The 23,309-nt window shown below is 37.1% G+C and overlaps 1 protein-coding gene across 13 annotated transcripts in view; it reads left to right on the top strand.

Annotated features, from left to right (window-relative positions):
• Positions 1 to 23,309, top strand: part of dmd (dystrophin) — a 348,302-nt gene that overhangs the window by 239,078 nt on the left and 85,915 nt on the right. For all 13 annotated transcript variants that reach the window (XR_003937328.1, XM_030154578.1, XM_030154571.1 and 10 more), the window contains 8 exons: positions 1,902 to 2,113; positions 3,505 to 3,659; positions 3,753 to 3,942; positions 9,477 to 9,649; positions 13,265 to 13,421; positions 14,078 to 14,189; positions 21,148 to 21,416; positions 22,917 to 23,063. Coding sequence is in view for 12 of the 13 variants with exons in the window: in XM_030154578.1 (XP_030010438.1) it covers positions 1,902 to 2,113; positions 3,505 to 3,659; positions 3,753 to 3,942; positions 9,477 to 9,649; positions 13,265 to 13,421; positions 14,078 to 14,189; positions 21,148 to 21,416; positions 22,917 to 23,063 (1,415 nt within the window). In the remaining variant the exon portion in view is untranslated. The remainder of the gene's footprint in view (positions 1 to 1,901; positions 2,114 to 3,504; positions 3,660 to 3,752; positions 3,943 to 9,476; positions 9,650 to 13,264; positions 13,422 to 14,077; positions 14,190 to 21,147; positions 21,417 to 22,916; positions 23,064 to 23,309) is intronic.

The raw sequence follows: 23,309 nt of genomic DNA, 5'->3' as shown, positions 1-23,309 counted from the left end.
TTGTACATGTTTTATGTGAGGTTTCCAGCAAATTTTATCATCAATTATCACTCCAAGAAACTTGTTTTGATTCACCCTTTCTATATCTGCACCCTCTATTTGTACCTTTACCTCATTACTTGTTTTACTTTTGCCAAAAATCATGAATTTTGTTTTACACAGATTTATTGACAACTTAATTTTGTCAAACCATAATTTAGTTTTATTTAGCTCAGAAGTGATTATGTCCAAAAGTTGCTGTAAATCCTCCTAGAATATTTGTGTCATCAGCATATAATATAAATTTCATTTGTTCAGACACTTTACATATATCATTAATATACATTAGAAACAGTTTAGGTCCCAACACTGACCCCTGGGGGACACCACACACAATTACCCAAACACTCAGAACGACAGTCTCCCATCATCACAAACTTTTTCCTGTTCTACTAGACATTCTTAACATTCCTATCATTCCAGTTTGGGTAGTTCCCAAATGACATTTTCTCTCTATTTAACCTTTCTTAAGTGATTTATCACCATTTATTAAAATATTATCCTCTGTATTTCGCATTTTTTCAGTGAAAATCATGCATTTTCCTATATTTATTTCATTGATTGTGTAGATGTTGATAAAAGCTAAAATTAAAGGTTATTATATCAAAAACAGAGAAAATTGAGAAAAAGGGACTTTTCAACAAAATCTATCATTAACTGAACAAAAACCAAGTGTCTCCCTCTACTGTCATTGATCCATCTCCATGGGTTTTAGTGGTGAATCAGTGTTATAGAAGATGACGGTGTTTCCATATTCAATACAGAGCCCGATGAATGTCCAAATGGTTCATAAATAATTAAATAATTCTTTTATTTACTTAATACGATATCCAGTAAAATGAATACACCTACCACTGTCTGGTTACGCAGCCTGAGAATGGGGTACTTATTGTTTCTAATCCTTCCAGTTAAATACGATAATAAATAGTGTTAAAATAATATTGAATAGTTTTCAATTTAATTTATTTATGATCCCTGCTAGTTATTAGAGAAAGAAACTAGAAACTATTAAGAATACTACTAAGAATAGTAGAAACTATTCTTCTTGGGGTCCACACAAAAACACACAAGACATTCAAACATTATTGACAACAACTGACAATATTTAATCCATACAACAATTAATATCACAAAAACAGCCAAAACAAGACATTCAAACATTGCATTTTTGACAATAATCAATAATAGCTACGAGGGCTGCTCAATAAGTTCATGGCCTCACCCAGAAATACTGGTTGTTATAATACAGGATGTTACATTCTTTCGTGATGGGATAGTGATGCTTGAACATCGATGGACCAAGTGCATTGCTGTAAATGGAGATTATGTTGAAAAATAAAATATAAATTATCAGTCTGTGTTGTTCTGTTCTGGGTGAGGCCATGAACTTATTGAACGGCCCTCGTATACTAACATGAGAGTGGACTGTATTCTTGATACACAATTTAGTATCACAAACAAAATAATTGATACTTGATTGGGGTTAATTTAAAAAAAAATCACTTTTCCATCATGATCATATGTGCCTAAACTGATTTCTTTCTGAATATTTGCTGTTCTTCATGTCTCTTTGTGGCTTCGCTCACTAATGATGTGCAGTAAATATGGTTGTAGTTTGTTCCAGGTTAGCACAGCTCTATGTACTACAGTTTTCTTTATAGCGTTAATTTTTGATAAAGGTAATATAAAATGCATATTAACTGAGAATATAAGTATAGTTTTTTCTTAAAACACAAATTTTTCTCCAGACTAAATACCAGTCTCTCCTCTACTTCCATCATGTCTCACATTAGTTCATTTGATTTATCCAATGGGAATATAAACATAACACCTTCCCTTTCTGTCGTGGACTTCGATTGCAGTCGACAGGCTTCAGGCTCACTGGGAGGACACACAAACTAAAGTCTCTGATAGGATGAAGCAACTCCACAACATGGTGCAGGACTCCACCAACTGGCTGGATGCCAAGAAAGGTGCAGATCATCTTGTCAAACAGGCAAGCGAGAGGCTGGAGTCCTGGCAGGAGATCACGTACACCGTGGAGGCTCTAAAGAAACAAAACAGTGAACTAAAGGTGGGCTGCCTCTCCTTCTGCTTGGCATCTACATTAGTATTCTAACTGTTTGTACCTGAGATGATTACCATGCAGGGCTTTCTTAACAGCATTATGGGCCCCAGGCAAACCAGTTTACTGCGGCCCCTACTCACAGGAATTATTATTGACTTGAAGTCCGTGGTCTTCAGGATGCCATTTTCCATGCACATAAGGTGAAAGCCATTTCAAATTATGCTGTCCCATTGTGCTACAAAGCTGATTTTTTTTAAATCAGTTTTGGTCATGAAAATGTGCAATTTCATCATTCAGGAATACAGATTTCAAATTGTTGGAAATTTTTTTCTGTACAAATTCTAGTACAAAATATAAAAATCTGTAAAACCAAAAAAAAAAAAAAAAACAAGATTTAAAAATTTTCATTCAAAATAAAAAGATCTGTAAAAAAAAAAGATTGAAATTTTTTTGCAAAAAATAAACAAAAAAATCTGTAATTTTTTTTTATTTCATTGCAAAATAATAAAATCTTTATAAAATGATTGAAATGATTATATGAATGTAATATGATTACATACATGCATATACAGTATATGTATGCAGTATATATATATTAAAGCTGTGCAATATATCGTTTGAGCATCGCCATCGCAATGTACATGTGTGCAATACTCACATCGCAGGTCCTGTGATGTAGGAGGCAAATTAACTCAGTGTTCTCATCTGATTTCAACCTGGGTACCTGACACACACTGGGCGCAGCCATCCACCAATCACGATTGTTCTTAATCGGTTTGCCGAAGCAGACCACGCCCCTGCACATGGAGTGAGTCACTGGTAACAACATTGAAAAATGAGCCACGAACAAGAGAAAAATCACCGAAAACAAAGACTTGGTGCCAAGAAAAGAAACTTAAGTTATCTGGAATTATTTCAGCTACAAGAAGGATATTGAAACATGTTCTGTGTCGACAGTGCCTTCCACCTGTTGGGAAACACAACTAATTTGTTTGATTATTAATTACGGCACCACACAGCTATTATATTCTCCTTAGTATTTGTCACTATCGCAATATATATTGCAGAGTTACAAAACATTGCAATGTCAGTTTTTTCCAAGTTTATATAATTGAAAAAAGCAAAAAAAAGAACTTAAATTAGCAATTAGTGAAGTAACTATACACCTTTGGTGGATATGTATCATATATGATACAAGGTGCATTGAAGGGTTCACATACACAGATTAGCATTGGGCCCCTGTGTTCGTGGGGCCCACAGCCAAGTGCTCATCAGGCCCATGCATAAAGACGGCCCTGTTACCATTTAGTCTACAAAACTTCAGACTGACTGATAGATCATTGTGATTTGTAGTAGTTTCAGTTTGTCTTGTTTTCTTCCTTTTTTCTGTTCTCCAGAGTTTTGTGAAGGAGCTGCAGCAGTGGCAGGGTCAGGTGGATGAAACCAACGCACTGGCCAACAAGCTGCTGACACTATACGCCAATGACGACACACACAAGGTCCACCAGGTCAACGACAACATGATGGCCACCTGGAACCATGTCAACAAACGGTAAAGAGACACAGATGCACCTAAAATAAACACTTAAAACAATGATAGTTGAGGTCTTTGTTTTTATGGCTTTTACTGTTTGTGTCTGTCCAGAGTTTCTGATAGAGAGGCTGCACTGGAAGGTGCACTGAAGCTACTGCAACACTTCTACCTCGACCTGGAGAAGTTCCTCAATTGGCTAACGGAGGCTGAAACAACCTGCAACGTTTTAATCAACGCCACCAACAAGGAGAGACTGCAGGAGCAGCCTGAGGCAGCTAGAAACCTGTTAGCGCAGTGGAAGGTAGGACATATGAACAAACACCTCATCTGTAATGTGCTTTTATTAGTTTAACTTCAGACTGTGCAAGCATGGCTCCACTAAGACATTATAAGGTTAAACATATTAATGGAACGGAATGGTTTGGACACTTGTTGCTCTTACAAGACTGGTTTTCATTGCAGCACTGATTTATAAGCAAGATCTCCAGGGTAAGAAATGACAGCTTACAAAATACAAAAAACAAGGCCAAGCAGCTTTTCATGTAGCTGATGTGCTGATGTATAATCAACCCGTAAACAGAGATAGAATCTAGTCAATGCAACAGCTATATTGTGACGCAATGGTAATGCAGTCTCTCATGGGAATTATTGACCCTCTAATGCATGTAGTGAAGAAATATGATCACAGTATGGTCACTGATAAACTTCACATTCAGTAAAACAAGTCGTATTTCACCATGAGAGGCTCTTCACTGCAGAAAAGTGGCTTGGACTTTTCTGGAAGCCTCGTAGTGATGCCTGTTTATGAAATAATTTTCTCTTTTCAATCTTTTTAGCATGACATAGGTTCTCCATGGTTTTCTGATCAATTGACTGATTCCTTTATTTTAGTGCCATGCACCAAAAAGTGCCTAACTCTCAAAAACAAAAAAAGGTACAACTGCAGTGGTCAAATATTTCATTACATTTCATTTCAGTGCAAGATTATTTTAGGGTTCATTTGTCGATCAAAATATTCAGCATCTCTCCCAGGTTTGGCAAATAAATCCTTTTACAAAAATGATTTCATTTCCATTATCAACCAGAACCAGAGAAATCACCATAAATTAAAGATGTTTTACCAGAAAGTGCATCCCTTATGTCCTTGCAGGAAAGACAGTAAAATACAAAATGGACCTCATTTTCAAGTTCACCTCGCTCACACAAAAACAAAGTCTGTCCTCTGAAGAGGTGTTAAAACTGCTGGTCTGGCTAATGGTAATGTTCCTGAATGTGAGTGTGTACTTCACATAGTCATTCTTCATGAGACAGCAGGTTTGTTATTTTTCATTAAACCACATTAAACAGATGTCTTTTTTTATGTTTATACATCCAAGTGTCCTGTTCTGGAAAATGAGGCCAAACATATTTAGATGTAACTGAATGACTTTTTTGTTTATTTTGCTCTTGAACCATCGATGGCAAATAGTTTCTATTAATTATCCCAGGGTTGACCATGCAAAATGTCCCAGTGAATGTCTCCTAGGTGATTCTGCATACATAGATAGATAGATAGATAGATAGATAGATAGATAGATAGATAGATAGATAGATAGATAGATAGATAGATAGATAGATAGATAGATAGATAGATAGATAGATAGATAGATAGATAGATAGATACTTTATTGATCCTTTACAGGAAATTATTTAGTCACGACAGCATGATGTGTGGACATTCACTTTACAGTTGCAATGGTTACTGTAATTTTTCAATCTAAACCCATAAAGACCCAGTGCTACTTTTGTGGCAGTTCTCAAATGAATTTTCCTCTCTATTTAACCTTTCTTAAGTGTTTCTTAAGTTCAGCACCATTTATTATAGTATTATCCTCTGTATTTTTTTTTTTTTTTATTATTGTAATTCATGTATTTTCCTATATTTAATTTCCTACGTTTATAATGTAGATGTAATGTAGACTCAGAGTAAATTCAAAGGTTATTATACCAAAACAGAGAAAACTGAAGAAAAAGTCACATTTTCAGCAAAGATATCAATAATTGAACTAAAACCAAATGTCTCCATCCACTGTCATCAATCTTATGGGTTTTACTGCTGAATCAATGTTGTAGAAGATGACAGTGTTTTCACGTTCACTACAGAGCCTCTGATGGCCATGAAAAGATGACAAACTGCATTTTACACCAGTTATTTAAATGTATTGATAAAATTAACAGATCAACAGGTATCAGACACTTCACATCAGTAGATGGTTTTGGTCACCAGTGGATATTTGGGTTTTCATGGGTTAATTTTGCAACTGTATGCTGTTTTATCAATCAGAGAATTACCTGAGAAACCCAATGTTATGCAGGTGTTAAGAAGAGTCCAGTGATGGCTGGTTCTGGCAGCAGAAAAGATGTTTGTTATACCAAGAAGAAAACAAGATGGTTTAGTAGGTGAAAAGAACCCCACCTACATGTCAAACATCACCTATAAACTGCCACCTACGCAGTTTTAATGACAGGTGATGCAGTGAAGAAACACTACAGCTGTGAATATACAGCATCACAGCTAAAATCAAGAGACTGAACTCTAACTAGACTTTAAGACACTTTGCTTTATGCAACGTGCCACCTCAGCTGGTATGACAGGAATGCTGACATGGCAGCATCGAGACGTTTCATTGGTCAGTTGCTGCCTGGCAGACAAATGCAAAATCCCCCGCTGCATTGTGGGTGTTGAAGGGACGGCTCTGTTGAGTTAGAGAACATATTTTGACCCTGGGCCTTCACCCTGCACCCACACACACAGACTGTAAAGGAAAGACACAAACACATATGCAGTGTGTACAAATGAATTTTCAGATGCACACTGTTGTAAATCCATGCAAGTGCACACTTCCTCTAGCGCACACACAGTGCTCACAGTACAACAGCAGCACTGTATGCAGCACTGAGATAGTCTTCTGTGTCCAATTACAATGGCAGATGGCAATACAGCGTAGCATCCAGAAAGCACACACACTCTCGGGCTACAATACTGCATGCAGATAACGTTTAATTGGAAAATGAGCGCACTCATCATTTTATGCACCCTTTTAAGTTCTCTCTGCCATTTTCCTCCTCCTCTTCTTTTTTTCTCTCTTTCTCACCCCCACTGTCTTTCTAAGTTGCTCTGACTCACACTCTCCAAATCTATGTAACCCTCTTTATGTGGAACTCCCTCCCTCGCCATCATCTCCAAATCTCTCCCTTTGTCACTCACACAGTTAAACAGAGGGCATTCATACACAGATTGGAGGCTAATCCTGAGGGACTAGACGAAGCAGAAGATGGCTTATCTTGTTTTTGACGTTTAGTTTGAGGATTTCACAGTAAAGTTTTGAAGATGCTGCGAAGGAAGGTCTACCATGTTCAGGTTGGGAAAGAAACTAAAACCAGATGTGTCGTAGTTTATGACTTGGAGAAGATGTTATTTACTATTAAAAGCAACTAAAACTGCACCTATTTAAACTAGACAAAATCTGGGTATGATTTTAATTTTTGGTGCATGTCACATCAGACATTAAAAGTAGCCAAAAACTAACCTAGATAATAAAATCAGAGGAATTATAAAGTTTTAGTGCTATTTACTTGAGATTAGTTTTAAATTGTGCATCTGAGCTCTGGTTTTAAACGTGTTAAAACTAGTTTTGATTGAAATTAAACTCTGATTGGAATTGATCTTGGGTTAAATTCATTTATTTTGCCGCAACTGAGTCTTAACATAAAAGTTAAGATTATTATTGAGTTTCAGACAGTTGCTGTCATTTACCTACATCATGGATAGTTAATGGAACTTTTCCTCGAACATGATGCTCCAGTTGAAGTAGCACGGCAAAAATAATACTGGTTGGTGCTTCATTTTCTTCAGTGCTTTCTATTTGTTCTATTCTTGTATCCTTCTTTGGTGCAATGACCCATTTTCACTCCAGGTATCATTAAAATTTCATGTCATCTAATTTATCTTAGACCTTCCAAAGAGTCTTTTATAGGATGTTTTTCTCTTTATGGGCTTTTTTGAATTTACATTTATATTTTCATAATCTAGTCGTTCCTTTTAGATGCAGAATAAAGGGGGCAGACATACAGCAGATTGTGTATCAGCTATCACTGAAGTTTACAAAGTGTTATTTGAATGTAAGGTACAGAAGCAGCTGATGTGGGTTGTTTCCTAAATTAAATCTGTTTATGGTCAAATCTGTTTCAGTGTTTCCTCTGAGCTTCCCAAAAATTAAGAGATGAATCGCAAGTGACAGAGCCTGTCAATCCTAACTTTGTTGACTGAAAAACAACAGTGGATTTGGCACTTGTGCTCATGTTGTTTAGGGTTCATGTCCTTTTATTTTTAGGAAATAAAACTCCAAGGGTTCAGGGAGCAGGAAAAATTTAAGTTTTCTTCAAAATGTCATATTAACCCTTTAACCCCTGACGTGTCTGTGGTGAGCATTCTGAATATATGATACATTTAAATATTCATAAAAATTAAACCATTTGCTCAGTAGGAAACATTTCAAAACATGCTGATAGGATAGATCTTGTTCTTTTCAAAGACATCTGAGCATGGTCAGTGCACCCCCTTCCACCTGTGTAATGGGGTCAAAACACAGCAGTGAATGAGACTGACTTGCTATAAAAATTTATGGTTTGGGCTTTTTTTCTCTTTACACTGCTTTCCTTTTCATTTTTTTGTTTTTATTGTTTGCAGTGTTGTGGTGATTTGCCATTATTTTTTGACTGTGTTTTTTTAAGTTTTGACTGTGGTTTGAAGTTCAACCAGGTGTCAAAAAGCAGCTGGACTAATTTACAAAAAAAGAGCCTAAAACAAAAACGACTTGGCCAAAATTCAAACACCTGTTGTTGTTCAGTGTGTTCCAGTTCACAGTTCATGTTCAACATCTAAAATCTCTAATTGATGTACATTCTCAGTGCCTTGTTTAGTAAAAACCTTTCAAACTTCAATTCCTCTCTTTGTCTTTTTCTATTATTCCACCGTGTTTTGAACCTAAAAGGCACAGTAAAGTAAAACCACTGAAGAAAAGGAACACAAGCACATACTCACAGCAGCTTTATTGACACTGAAACAGATGACAATGCACAGCAGAACCTTTACCTGGAATCATGTCTCAGGGGTTAAAGGGTTAATGACTGGTTAAAGATGTGTGTGTGTGTGTGTGTGTGTGTGTGTGTGTGTGTGTGTGTGTGTGTGTGTGTGTGTGTGTGTGTGTGTGTATTAAAATTATTACAGGATGTGACAGTTATTTCAGTTAAACTCATTTAAAAATCATATAAAAGTGTCTTTCTGTTTTAAAGACAGTAACATTTGATTTTATGATACATGTAACACTTTTCACCATCATACGACTTAATTTCTGAACTTGTTAACTAAAAATTGTTTCCTGTAATCACACTTCCTTTTCACTTTACAAAGAGTGCTTTGCTGAATGCTGCGCTCCCTCCTACCTCCTTTAAGAGGTTCACTAATGGATTGTCTGCAGGAAAAACTGCCCAGTTTGGACCAACACTGTCGGAGTTACCGCTACATTCCAGGTTGAATAACACATTTTGACATTTCAGTATGACAAAGGGTTTCGTCGGTGATCCATTAAGCTCTGCATTATGGCTCAGTCCTGGTGATTGCTGCTTTTAGAGAGTAAATCACTCGCTCAGATCCTGGTCCCATAACTGAGCACTCCAAGCAAGCGGTGAATTCCAAATGATGGCCACTATTACCAAACTGAGATTGATTGACTAAATTATTGCTTTTTCTTATTTTACAAGTAACTCATGCTGTGTGTGTCTTTGTTTTTCCAGGATCTTGAGGCAGAGATTGACAGCCACACTGAGCTGTACCACTCACTGGATGAGAATGGCCAGAGGATCCTAAACTCACTGGGCGAGACAGAGGATGCAGCAATGCTACGGAGACGCCTGGACAACATGAGCCAGCGCTGGAACGACCTCCGCAACAAGACACTAAGCATGAGGTGAGGGGAGAATCCACCCTGCAGGTACTCACATTGGTCAAGCAGAAGTACTGGTACTTGAGCTTAAAAAATGTGACTTCTTAAAGCAGACCATAAAAATGCACATGCTCTGTAACATACTCAAAGTATAAAAGTAAAGGTCAGGTTACGGAGAAACAGCTGTTGAGGAGGTACCACGCCAGTGAAAGCCTTCAGTAAAAAGAGTTATGCAATTTCAGCAGTTTCAGAGTTCAACCAGCAGTAAAACTATTATTCAGTCAGTCAATCCATCAATCAATCAATCAAATTTTATTTATATGGCACCAAGTCATAACAAAAGTTATCTCATGACACTTTACATATAGAGCTGGTTGAAACCAGACTCCAAGCCAATTTACAGAAACCCAACAGAATCTTCCAAGCAAATGCTTGTGACTAGTGACAGTAGCGAGGAAAAACTTCCTTTAAACAGTCAGAAACCTCGAGCAGACCCAGACTCCTGGAGGATGGTCATCTGCCTTGACCAGTTGGGGTTAAAGAAAGAGGGTAAAGGAAGAGAGAGACAGCGGGAGAGGGAGGAAAGTAGGGGGAAACACATGGATGCACAGCAAACTGAATTTGAGCTGTTAAAACCTAGAACAGCTGGTGCTATCAATAACAGGAACAAATGTTCATAACTGTTAATACTACTACTACAAGTACAAGAATTAACAGTTGATATACTACTACTGCAACTGTTAGTACAAATAATAGAAACCTCTACCATCTATGTAACTATATAATAAACACAGCCACAACAATATGGATAAGTGAATGATGACGATGAAGGCAGAAGAGAAGAGAGACCACAGCAGCAGGTCCAGGGATGATCCAGGGAAAACCGGTGAGGCGATAAAGCACAGAGACTCCAGGGATGAAGTCAAGTCAGTAGCATGTATTTGCTAGGGTGTGAATAGAGGAGAAGATTAGGAGAGAGAAGGTCAGAGAAGAGGAGGAGCAGAGAGGAGGTCAGAGAGGAGGAGGAGCAGAGAAGAGCTCAGTATTGTTATGGTTATTGTAATTGTTGTCATGAATACACATTATATATGTTCTTTCTAGAGGCTGTGTGCAAAGTGAAAACTTCACATAGTATTAATATAGTTTGAAGACTATAACCACATCATTATAATTACACACAACTATATTTGGACACTTATTATGTATATTTCTTTAATTATCATATTGATAATATATTGTCTAGTGCATATTGTGCAAATTACAGTTCTAATTTTGTGTCTTAATAGAGTGTTTTAATATCCATCAGAGCTATATATATGTTTGTATGTTTAGAGCTTTATATGTGTATATATTTATTTATTTATTTTTTGTTGTATTGATAATTTCTCTCCTACTACTTTTTATTATACTTGAAAGGAGTGATTCTAACACTCAATCATTTTCCCCTGGGATTAATAAAGCTTTTTGATTCTGATTCTGATTACACTAAGATTGTTTAACTTAGAAATATAGTTATATTTTTGATTGGTTAAAGATGTGCCGAAAATAATGAGCATTTAACAGTATGTTAACAGTAGAACTTGAAACACGATGCCTGTTTTCTGTGCTCCAATGTCATGTATCTTGTGTGTAACATTTGTCATGTTACATTGGTATGTTTTATGCACCAACTGATACATTAAGTGTCTTATTATGCCTTTTGTCCATTTTGTTGAAGCCAGTTAATGTTATGAAGGACACCCAACATTCAAGTAATCAGCGATTTCCCTCAATGCATTATAAGTTTTCGCGCATGTTAATCAAACACATCCCATATTCTTCTCTTGTAATCTGTTTGTGCTGTTCTTTCAATTCTATGCAACCTACAATTAGTGACAGACTTTTTAGTTTAGTCTCATTCACTTGTTTAAAGCTGCAGGAGTTGAAAAATCAGGGGGTAAATACCAGAACTTCATTTCCTGTTGTGGGAAAGAGAAGTCGCTTATTTTCAAGCAGAGTGGAGGGTTACGAGTGGAGCAATAGAATCAAGCTCAGGTCATGTCTTGTTGAATCTGATCAGCGATCACTATTTACATCTGTCAGTTACGTATTCAACATAACTACCTGTCTGAAAACTTCTGGGTTTTCATGGTTGTAATGGGGTAGACTTTCCACAGCTTGAAACCAGGTAATAGATGCAGAAGCCTGGTGTCCTCACACTTGATTTACAATATCTTTAGCCTCATAGCATAATAGTCATACACTATATGGACAAAAGTATTGGGACACAAGACACGGTGGTGCAGTGGATAGCACTTGTGCCTCACAGCAAGAAGGTCCTGGGTCCGATTCCAACACCAGTTGACGTGGGGTGGGACCTTTCTGTGTGGAGTTTGCATGTTCTCCCCGTGTCTGCGCGGGTTCTCTCTGGGTACTCCAGCTTCCTCCCACCACCCAAAGACATGCACTGATAGGTTAATTGGTTAATCTAAATTGCCCATAGGTGTGAATGTGAGAGTGTTTGTCTCTATATGTTCAGCCCTGCGATGAACTGGCAAAATATCCAGGGTGTACTCCGCCTTCACCCGTAAGTAGCTGGGATAGGCTCCAAGTGACCCCTGTGACCCTAGTGAGGATAAAGCAGGTTCAGATAATGCATGAATATTGGGACACATTGAATTCAGGTGTTTCTTTTCCAACAGGGGTCTGGGATACAAAACAATAATGACAAATGTCATACCAGAAAAGCACTTGGAGAGCGCAGACCTCCACCAAGGCAGATCAGTTTCCCCCCACCCCATCACCACCAAAATTTAATCATTTGTTCCTTGTGCCAGTATCAACATTTCCTGAATTTTTTATCCAAAAACATAACCCCCTTGGCGGAGGTAAATATAGTTTTATACTGGAATAAATATATATTGCATTGCATTGATTAGTTTGGTTTCAGTCGTTATCTTTGTGTCCAAAATGCCTTAAAGATTGTTTTTGGTTTTCTCAACATTTTTTTGGTTTTTTTTGTTTGTTTGTCTGTTTGTTTTTTTATCCATGACTATGACTTTAAATGTTCTACCTCTGCATTTCTAAAATATTTTTGTGCTCTGTCAGAATATTCTACCACTGCTAACCATCTACTTTCTTCACATCTCAAATCTTGGATTAAATGCATTTTCCAAATCTCCCATTAAACTGAAATATTGATATTTATAAACTATTGGACAAAAGTAGTGGGACACATTATGTCTACAGCTGTAAGATGTCCTGTTCATGCTGATTTGAGATTTAAAAAAAAAAAAATCAATATGATATTTATCACAATATAAAACTATATTATGACATTTGTCATTATTGTTTTGTATTCCAGACCCCTGTTGGAAAAGAAACACTTGAATTCAACGTGTCTCAGTACTTTTGTCCATTTAGTGTATGACTTAGGCAATTATGTTATGAGGCTAACAATATGTAAAAACTATTGCTGCTGTAGATATCTCTTGGATTGTGGTCACTAAAATCTAATCATTTCATCCGTGAGTGAATATTTTCATCAAATTTGGAGTAGGGGTTCTGAGATAGCCATAATGTCAACATCTAAGAATAGAAATTTTTTTTAAAAATTACAGTTAGGAAGCAAAATTAATAATGTCAGTGTCTTTTTTTAAGGGCCCACTTGGACTCGGAGATGGCCCCGTGGAAGAGACTGCACATGTCACTCCAGGAGCTCCTGAACTGGCTGAGAATGAAAAGTCAACAATTGGAGCAGGAACCGCCTGTAGGAGGTGACGTTCCTGCTGTGCAGGCACAGCTGGACACACACAGGGTAGGAAGACACACACATTGTCAGTCTCTGCATCATTACTGATCAAAAATGACATATTCTGTAGACACTGGAAATGTTTATCAGGAGCAATAATTGACAATATTGAACAATATTCTACTGGCCCTCTAAAAAAGTTACAATATAGGAAAAACACTAATATAAACCTTCAGCACTCAATAAAATCAGTCAGTTTGATACTTGTGGTTTCATTCAAAAAGGACCCAGACTTGGTGTCACTCTGAACATTATGCAAATCATTGGGTCTGAATAAATGGAAAAAGTTCAGGTTAAATAAAAGAACCCATTTGATGCACTGTTTTATGCAGGAAAAAACTGAGATCATTGTCTTGCCTAATTTGGTCATTTCATGTATAAAAACTGCCATGATTCGCTGCAATTATGAGGTCTCGCAAACATGCATTAGGGAAAGGCTTTTAGTCGAAGCCTTTCACAGTGCATGCAGACTTGTTTTAATATGAGGGGCTTTACTTGTTATTCTACCCGAAGTACATGTAAAATTACCACAAACACTAACCTTTTCAAAGGTATGTGTTTTTATTTTTTTCTGGCCAGATAAAAAGATTTGTCTACAATTTTCCCTGAGGTTTATTTCCTCCTGAAACTGTTGTATATAATTAGTGTTTATGCTTGTGCAGGGTTTCAGGAGGGACTTGAGAGCCAAGGAGCCAGTTGTGACCAAAGCACTGGACGATGTTGGAATCTTTTTGTCTGAACTACCCAGAGAAACACCATCGCCTGAGCAGAGAGGTAACCCCTGTTATACAAAAAAATGTCAGACGTTGTAGACAATTTATTCACTTTTCTTTTATATGTTCAGATCAGCCCCTTCAGCACAGAGAAAATGACTAGCTTTGATGTTTTTCATGCTGGTTGGATTAAGGTTGTGAGCATTGTCAGCCGCATAAACTCTTGTTAATGTTTTTTATATAAATATATATTTCTACCTCACCTTGTACCTGCCATTTAAATGCAGAAACTGGAATGTAAATACAGGAAATACCTCATTAATTAGTGACATTTTCTGCCAGAGAAGCCCTGTGATCAGCCCTAATGCTTGCAGTCATACTTAAAAGGGAAAATATGAAGTCAATTTTACAGGCCTGTCTTCTGCCCAGACTTAAAGCTCCTTTTTCATCTAATCTCTGAGTCACACTGTGAACTTTGGACCCTAGTTACAGCCTGGTAACAACCACACATGGAGGTGAACACACACATGCACATATGCAGACTTGCCTGCAGCAGGTTTCGCACCATGGCAGCCGCCAAGTTACCATGCCTCTAGTAAACAGCTTCACTTTATCTGTGGCCAGTTAAACCCGCTGAACTGTTGGCTTCAACACACTGAAAATACAGAGAGAGAGAGAATAAGAAAAGGTAAACTCCAGCTGTGAATGACTGTGCACAAAGAGAAAGGAGTACTTCTTCCTTAGCCACCCGGTTTTGATGATTGACCTGAGAATTGCAAGTGCTTAAGGAGGTCCAAAGGCAGGATGGTGAAATGACATTTTGCGTGTTTTGTATTCAGCTGGTTTTCCAAAGAAGAAACCCACAAACAGCCCAAGTGGTCTGACATATGACTAAGAATCTGTTAAGAGCAAGGTTTCAGTATCACAGGAGCTGTTGATCGCACTTTCATCTGCTCACACATTCACTGTATAACAAGTGGTGGTGTAACTGAACAGGATCCTCTGTTATGGTGACCTGCAAATCATCAAAGACCCTCATTAGAACCAGTGTTTCATTTCTTCATTCTGGGGTTTTTGGGTAGAGGAATATTAACTCCAGTCCATGCAGACTGTTGAGAGTCACTCCGAGCTCTGTAGATACAAATGCATCATTCATAATGAACAAAATCTCTTTATTTTCAGAAGAGTGTAACCAGAAACGGATATCGTTAGCTTCATAGCATAATCATAGCCATACACTATATAGATAAAAGTATGTGGACATGTTAAATTCGGGTGTTCTTTTCTAACAGGGGTCTGGGATACAAAACAATAATGACAAATGTCATAATATAGTTGTTTATTGGGATAAATATCATTGCTTTGCATAGGTTAGTTTGTTCTACATCTAAATTTTTAAAATATTGTTCATTCTCCGACTGTCAATAATATTTTTCTACCATAACTAATCTACTTTATTCACATGTCACTTAGGAAAAAAAATCTCCCATTAAACTTAAAGAAATATAAGGTAAGATAAGATAAGATAAGATAAGATATACCTTATTGATTCCCCAAGGGGGAAATTCAAATGCACAGCAGCACAAGACAATAAACATCAAATACAGCAGAAAAATAAAATTAAAAGGGAGAAAAATATACAAAATTTTCTTCAGTGGCTAAATGACATAAATAGTAATAATAATGTTAAATAAAGTCACGAGTGTGCAGTAACTGGTATTGAAAAATGTACAAATGCGTGACATCAACAGGTGCAAAAGTAAGTCTGTGCAGAGCAGGATAATAATAATAATAATAATGATAATAAAATAATAATAATATCAAAATGGCTATTGACACAGTACTGTGGCACAAAATATCAGTTTGTCTATTACCACAGAGCCAATCAGCACCCTCGTTATATCATGTGTAAGACTGGTCACTTGTCACATTCCAAAATGTTACATCCTGAAAAGTATCAAGGCAATCACATAGCAAATAGGTCAGACCTAAAGTCTGTGGAGATTTAGCTTCATAGAAAATGCTTCAAACTACAATACAGAAGACTTAGGTTCAATTCCCAGTCAAACCAGCAATTTTTTTTTTCTGCAGATTTTCAAACTGGGGGGCACGATGCCAAGGGCGCCAGTAGGTAAAACCAACATTGATATACAGTAAATCAGCCACTGGGACAGCGTTCAGAGTGCAGAATTCAGAGCATAGCACTGAATACACTGAACTGACACAGAACTGACACAGAACTGAGAAGTAACACGACACACTGCCGCATCTAACATGTACCTCTGCCCACCTTCTCCAGCCTCATCTCCATAAAACAACAACATATAGAGCATTTAGAACAATAATTCCTATTCTATACTATATACTATCACTAATTTGTCATTTCTTCCATCAATTGCCGCAGTACTGTGGTAGCAAAATGCACAAAAGAATGCCTTAAAGCATGCACCATATATCACCACAGTACTGTGGCAACAAGAGGCTAATGAGTTTATGTAACAGTATCCATGACTGGCTCTTGTACAAATGCTGACATTTGATTGGCTCTGTGGCAATAGACAAACTGATATTTTGTGCCACAGTACTGTGGCAGTAGCCATTACCTAAAAATGTATGTTATGTTGTCAGTGTTCTGCTGTGCTTCTTGAAAGATCAGCTCCTCAGCTGAAACTTCACACTGAAAATGGCAAGTTTGGACAAAAGTCTTTTTACATGTTGCATTTTCTTTGGCTTTAGTCTTGTTAAATATCACAAATCAATGGGACACTTGCAAATTTTCCAAGGATATGGCTGCTGCATGTTGTATTTAGCACTGACCAAGACAAGCATAATCAGATTAAATAAATATAAACTAGGCAAACTTTTCCAGTATAAGAGTAGATGCTAGTGAAGTGTGGAGATAGATGTAACTGTGTGAGACAATACTTAAACCCTTTAACCCCTGAGCCATGATTCCAGGTTAATGTTGCTTCTGTGAATCGTCATCTGTTTCAGTGTCATAAAAGCTGCTGTGAGTACGTGCTCGTGTTCCTTTTCTTCAGTGGTTTTGTTTTACTGTGTTTTAGGGTCAAAACAGGGTGGAATAACAGAAAAAGACAAAGAGAGGAATTGAAGTTTGACAGTTTTTTACTAAATAAGGCACTCAGAATGTACATTATCAAGAGATTAAGGATGTTGAACATGAACTGTGAACTGGAACACATGAAACAACAAGTATTTGAATTTTGGCCCAGTACAGTTACATGGTCAAAACTCAGTAAAAACCACTGCAAACAGTAGTAAAAACAAAAAACGACAGACAATGGTGTTAAAAAAAAAAAAAGCCTAAACCCTCTATTATTATACCGAGTCAGTGTGACTCACTGCTTTGCGTTTTACCCCCCATTCCACAGGCAGCGGGGGGTGTACTGAGTATGCTCAGATGTCTATGGAAAGCGCAACGTTTATTCAGTCAGCACATTTTGAATTTTTTCTAATGAGAAAATGGTTGAATTTTTATGAATATTTAAAATAATTCATATATTCAGAATGCTTACCACAGACACATCAGGGGCTAAAGGTTTAAAATGGTCAGTCTATAACAAAAATGTTAATTATGAGAATAACCACTGCTGTGCACTGGTAAAAACATTCAGAGAGGGTTAATCCTGTATGTTCACTATGCAAGTGGTGTAGGACCCCATAGATTATGCAAAGCCAAAGGGGATGTCAATAACTATTTCCCTTAGATTAGAGGATGAAGCAGAACTGTCCTTCTGACCATGAAAAGGAACAAAAAATTATCACAAGAGTGAAATGGAGGAACATTGATCAGGTAAACTTGTGTCACTTCCCTTGAAGTCTGATGATGTGAGATGATGTGTTACAATATAATGTGTACATTACACATCCTGCTCTGGTAACCAGATCAAAATGAATTATGTTAACTAGCCAGTACTGAATAGAAATACTTCACAACTAATCCACCTAGAGTAGACCTTCTTCTGTGCTTTGCATTTAAATTAGAAATCAATAGTAGTTGTTCTCTCAAATGAACAGTTTCATCAGTTCCTGCTGCCTCTGTCAAAGCTGGCATCACGTTCATGCATGTGCCCAAAGTAATGGGAAATAAATACATTTTGATGCAAGCACAGACAGATAAGAGAAAAACTAGAATAAGTTCCAAAAGGTGACATAGATTTGGTTCATTGGGGCCCCTAAAGGCTTTTTCCTCTGGCTGTTTCTATGCAAAGCAAACTGAGTTTGTGTCATATTAATACAATGCAAAGTCTATTAAACCTTTGTAGCTTCATGTAAAAATAATATACTGGAAATACTTGAGCGGGCTTCTCTTGACAAATCAATATCATGAACCAGAATAAAAATATCATGATGCCTTTTCTCCCAATTTGTTATGTTAGAGTTTGGCAATATATCTAAATAATTCAACTAATGAAACAACTTATGAAAATCATGAAAAATGCCTAAATCCCAAAACCGAGATTATTCCCCTGAAGACCTTTTTGAGCATGCAAAAAAATATATATATATACAATTGCTATTATACAAAAAATATAATACAGTGTATTTATCACATTCATAAATGTCTTTCTCCAGCTGGATACAGTATAAAGTTTCAGTAAGGAAAGAAAAAACAAAGATTAAAATTGTGTACTAATTTTCATTGTATGTTTGTTATGCAAAGGGATATGTTTACGATATATATATATATTTTTAATGTTTAGGTTGAAAATACATTGATGGAAAATAAAAAAGATCAATGATTAGATATAGTGTTAAAAGTAAACTAACAGCTCTTTTTTGAGAATGTGAGTAGACAGAACAGATATTTGAATTAAAATGTAGGGAGTAAAAGTAAAGGCTTATTATTATTATTATTATTATTATTATTATTATTATTATTATTATTATCACTAGCAGCATTGTACCTGTGGTGCCATTGTGCGATAGCATGAGAGGCTAAAATTGCCCAGCATACCTCACAACATTTGAATACGGACATAAAATTGTGCATAGTAGATTGTCAGGTAATGTTTTTATTCATTTGGTGAGTTTGGTGGTGATCGGGCGTGTGAAGGTCTGTGGTGAGCTGGGACCCGTTCCGAAGTTAGCTGGGACCCAGTCTGGGGTGAGCTGGGACCCTGTTAAAATCGCCCAACATACCTCACAACATTTAAAAACGGACATAAAACTGTGCCTAGTAGATAGTCAGGTAATGTTTCTATTCATTTGGCGAGTTTGGCAGCGATCAGGCCTGTGAAGGCTGAGGAAAACCAGTACAAACACCCTCCTGTGCTGCAACATCAATCGGACACGGATGGGACTGACACAGAATGTGCATTATAGTAGGATTATCATCTTGATTTGATTTACATTGCAGCGATGTTTGTGAACTAGAATTTGGAAAACATAACCACATTGACTGTGAACATACTCTTATTCCTGTGAACACCCTCTGTGTGTGGTGCTGCTCATAGACACGTATTTTGCAACAACATAATAGTCACTTCTACACAGAGATCCCAGAAAAAAAAGTGACATGGTGATCCGACCTTTTTGCCACCATTGATTGAGTTACACATCAGACCTGCATTCCGGAATCAAAGGAGTGCTGACAGCGCAGTGCATAGTGTGATGTATAACTTACATGTCAGAAATACCCCGAGCATTGCGGTGTTGGCTCTCAAAACAACAACTGAAGATGCTAAGGTTCTAGCAGTGCAGACTTTAAGTTTAATTCAAACTCAAACCAAGCTGTTTGTTTACTGTACACAGCCCACGCTCATTTTTAAATCCCCCACAGGGGTCGCACACACAATACGTCTTCAAAATGTTGGTTGGTTGTGGAACAAGAGATGTTCATTTTACATAGCGTTCTGGAATCATGATTCCACCTTTATCACTGCTCTGTTATTACCTCCAGAGGTGTTACAGAACTGTGACAGAGGTGGGACCAAATGATCCCACCATTTTGTTTACACAGATGTTGTTCCAGAATAAAGGTGAAATATTCCCGGAACACAAGTGCAATGTAAAAGGGGCTAATGATTATCTAGTCTCTGAGTCAAGGTTCAGTCACAACTCTGGACAAATACAAGATGGGAAGGCGTGGACTGACCCTGACTAAATATTGAATTTAAAACCTTGGTTAGTTTGACTTCCAGGACAAAGTGGATGGTAATTTCCAAGAAAAACAAACCATCAAGTATTCAGCCATTCCAACTGGAGAACGTAAAGTGTCTGATGAAAAAAAGCTTTTAAATGGATTTTTATTGCTTTCAAATACAATCAGATGTCAGATTTTCAGTCGCTGAAGGTTACCAGGTAAAATAAGCATTTGATTGAAAGATGTTCATACGCAAAATGACCACAAATATGACCATAAGTGTGTTAATGTGGATTTACATGCACTGACAGTAAAAAGGGATTTATAGCCAAGTATGTAACATCTAAAGTATAAAAAACTGGAACCTCACTCATTTCACGTCACATGTTCAAAACAACTGCCTTTTTGTAATTCTTTCATATTTGATGTACAAAATGAAATGTCTAGTTGTCACATTTACTCACTTTATTATTTCATTCATGTGAGTCATGTGACTTTAGTTTGCAAACACTGAACATGTGTTTTCTGGCCTGATTTTCAGAAATATATTTTGTTGCTTTGAATTCTATCATAATTTAATAATCATGGAAATAAGTGTATTCCCAAAGCCAGACCAGTTGAGAACTGGTATCTGGGTACTTTGGGGATCCAGGTTGAATGTGTCTGAGGCAGATGGTCACATTAGTAATGATACTGTTTTTTAGAGTATTATTCATAGTAGTAGTAGTAGTAGTTCCAGTAGTAGTCATCTGTTTGTCTAAAATCCAGTGTTAACTAATAAAAGGAAGGTCATGAAGTGTGCTTGTTATGTTGTTTTACCCCCACAGCCATCACATATGGATGATGTAGTCATATTTGCTGCATCTATTTGAAGAATTATATTTTCAGGATTTCTTTTGTCCATAATTCCCAGATATCAGCCCGGAGGAGCGTGCACAAAATGTGGGGCGAATCCTGCGCAAGGAAGCTGATGACGTAATAACCAAGTGGGACCGGCTCAATGCCGACGCGGCCGACTGGCAGCGGAGGCTGGAGTTGGCTTTGGACCGACTGATGGAGCTGCAGGAGGCGGAGGACCTGCTGGATGGACAGCTGAGGCAGGCGGAGATGGTGAAGGAGGCATGGGAACCCGTGGGAGATCTGCTGATCGACTCACTACCGGAGCACATTGATAGGGTCAAGGTCAGATTGAGTTCTACTTCAAAATGGAGCAGCATTTACATTTTTTAATGCAACTACTTGGTTCAATCACTGGTGGTTCATACATTCATTACACAAGCAGAAGTGCAAAAAAAGATTCTGGTAAAAGTAGAAGTACCTATTCAACTTCTTTAGTGCTGTAAAAGTGAAGAAGTACAAGTGCGGAAAATGTATAGAAATAAAAACTAGCATTTAAAGGACTTTTCCTCTGGGTATATCTGTGCAAAGCGAACTGAACTATAACGCAAAGTCTATTAATCCTTTCTAGCTTCATATAAAAAACAACATGATGAGCATTAACATCACTTCAGCTAATCACTTTTGAATCATATCACCAACAGTAATAAAAACAGTACGATGCCTTTTCTCTGGGGTTCAATGTTTGTTTTTGTGTCTGTTTCACTTTGTTATGTTAGAGTTTGGCACCATATCTAGTTCATTCTCTTAATCAAGTCTTTTCCTTATGAAAATCATAAATAATTCCTAAAACACAGAACTGAGATCCTTCCTCAGGATATTTTGTGGCAGCGAAAAATCTAAATGTGTATTTGACAGTATCATTGTGGATATTGTGTTGTTGTTAACTTGTTATATAGTACATAGGTTTTGGTAAATAAAACATACCACATTTGACTTTATGTTGACAAAGAAAAACTTTTTTAAACTTGTGAACTGTCTATGAAGGGGGAACATTTTGTGACCATTTCATCTAGTCCTTCACACATATTTTACCTAACAAGATGAAAATCTCATTATGTTTATTATGAAATGTAATGATGGCTACAGAGAGGGACATTCTTTATGTAATTGTGTTGTTATATTTAGCTTTAAATTGGTCTGATGTAAAGAAGCACAATGATGCAAAAATAACAATAATCAGTAAAATACTCTCTAACGTATTAAAACTAAAGTAACGAGCCTGTTTGGAAAATGTAAGGAGTGAAAATTATAGATATTTGTATTAAAATGTAGGGAGTATAGTTGAAAAATGACCTGAAAAAATAATCAAGGAAAGCACAGAAACCTGAAAAGTCTAATTCTGAGTTGATTAATTCACAAGTATGTTGTCAAATAAATCTGAAAAAACATAGAATGTGATTTTTGTATCTGCATGAGGGTGAAATAATAAATAAAGAAGCGCTACCTTATCCGTAATCTGGTGTGTTAGCTGATCGGAAGGTTTATAAACCCACCAAGCATCTATCAAGCATTAGTGTTCCTGTTCCAACCAGCGTGGAGGCATCTCACATTGCATTTATCCTACTTAAGCCTGTCAGTGTTTTTCATACATCAGCAAGCATTAAACAAGTAGAAAAAGTGGGGTTTACATGATGGATGCATCTGTTTCTTGCTGTTAGAACAGTTGAGGTGAGAAACAAGACCAAGGACCATCTGTCCTCTCATCAGTGTAAATAATGCAGCAAAACACAAATGACCTGACTTTATTGTGTGTGTATGTGGGTGTACTTCTGTGTGTTGCAGGAGTTCCAGGAAGAAATTGCTCCTATTCAAGATGATGTAACACATATGAACCAGTTGACGTCCACTTTCGGTCCGCCTGACATCCAGCTGTCTCCTAGCAACCTGGAGCGCATTGAAGACCTGAACACACGCTGGAGACTGCTCCAGGTATGCATGCAGTCATGCACACGAACACACACTTGAAATGTAGTCATGCAAACACCACTAATGCATGTTATAATGGAGTGTATATATATATGAGGTAGGACTGCATCTCATGGTAACTTTTATTGCAGATTGTATTTCTTTATTAACTGATTAATTATCTGATGTTGTGCATTGATGCAAAATTAAAAAATAATCAATAATTCCCCTGTAACATATTAAAACTGAAATGCCTAATTTTATTTCTTT

Source organism: Sphaeramia orbicularis, chromosome 2 (assembly GCF_902148855.1).
Source record: "Sphaeramia orbicularis chromosome 2, fSphaOr1.1, whole genome shotgun sequence".
NCBI lineage: Eukaryota > Metazoa > Chordata > Actinopteri > Kurtiformes > Apogonidae > Sphaeramia > Sphaeramia orbicularis.
This window is presented reverse-complemented; position numbering and strand designations above follow the sequence as displayed.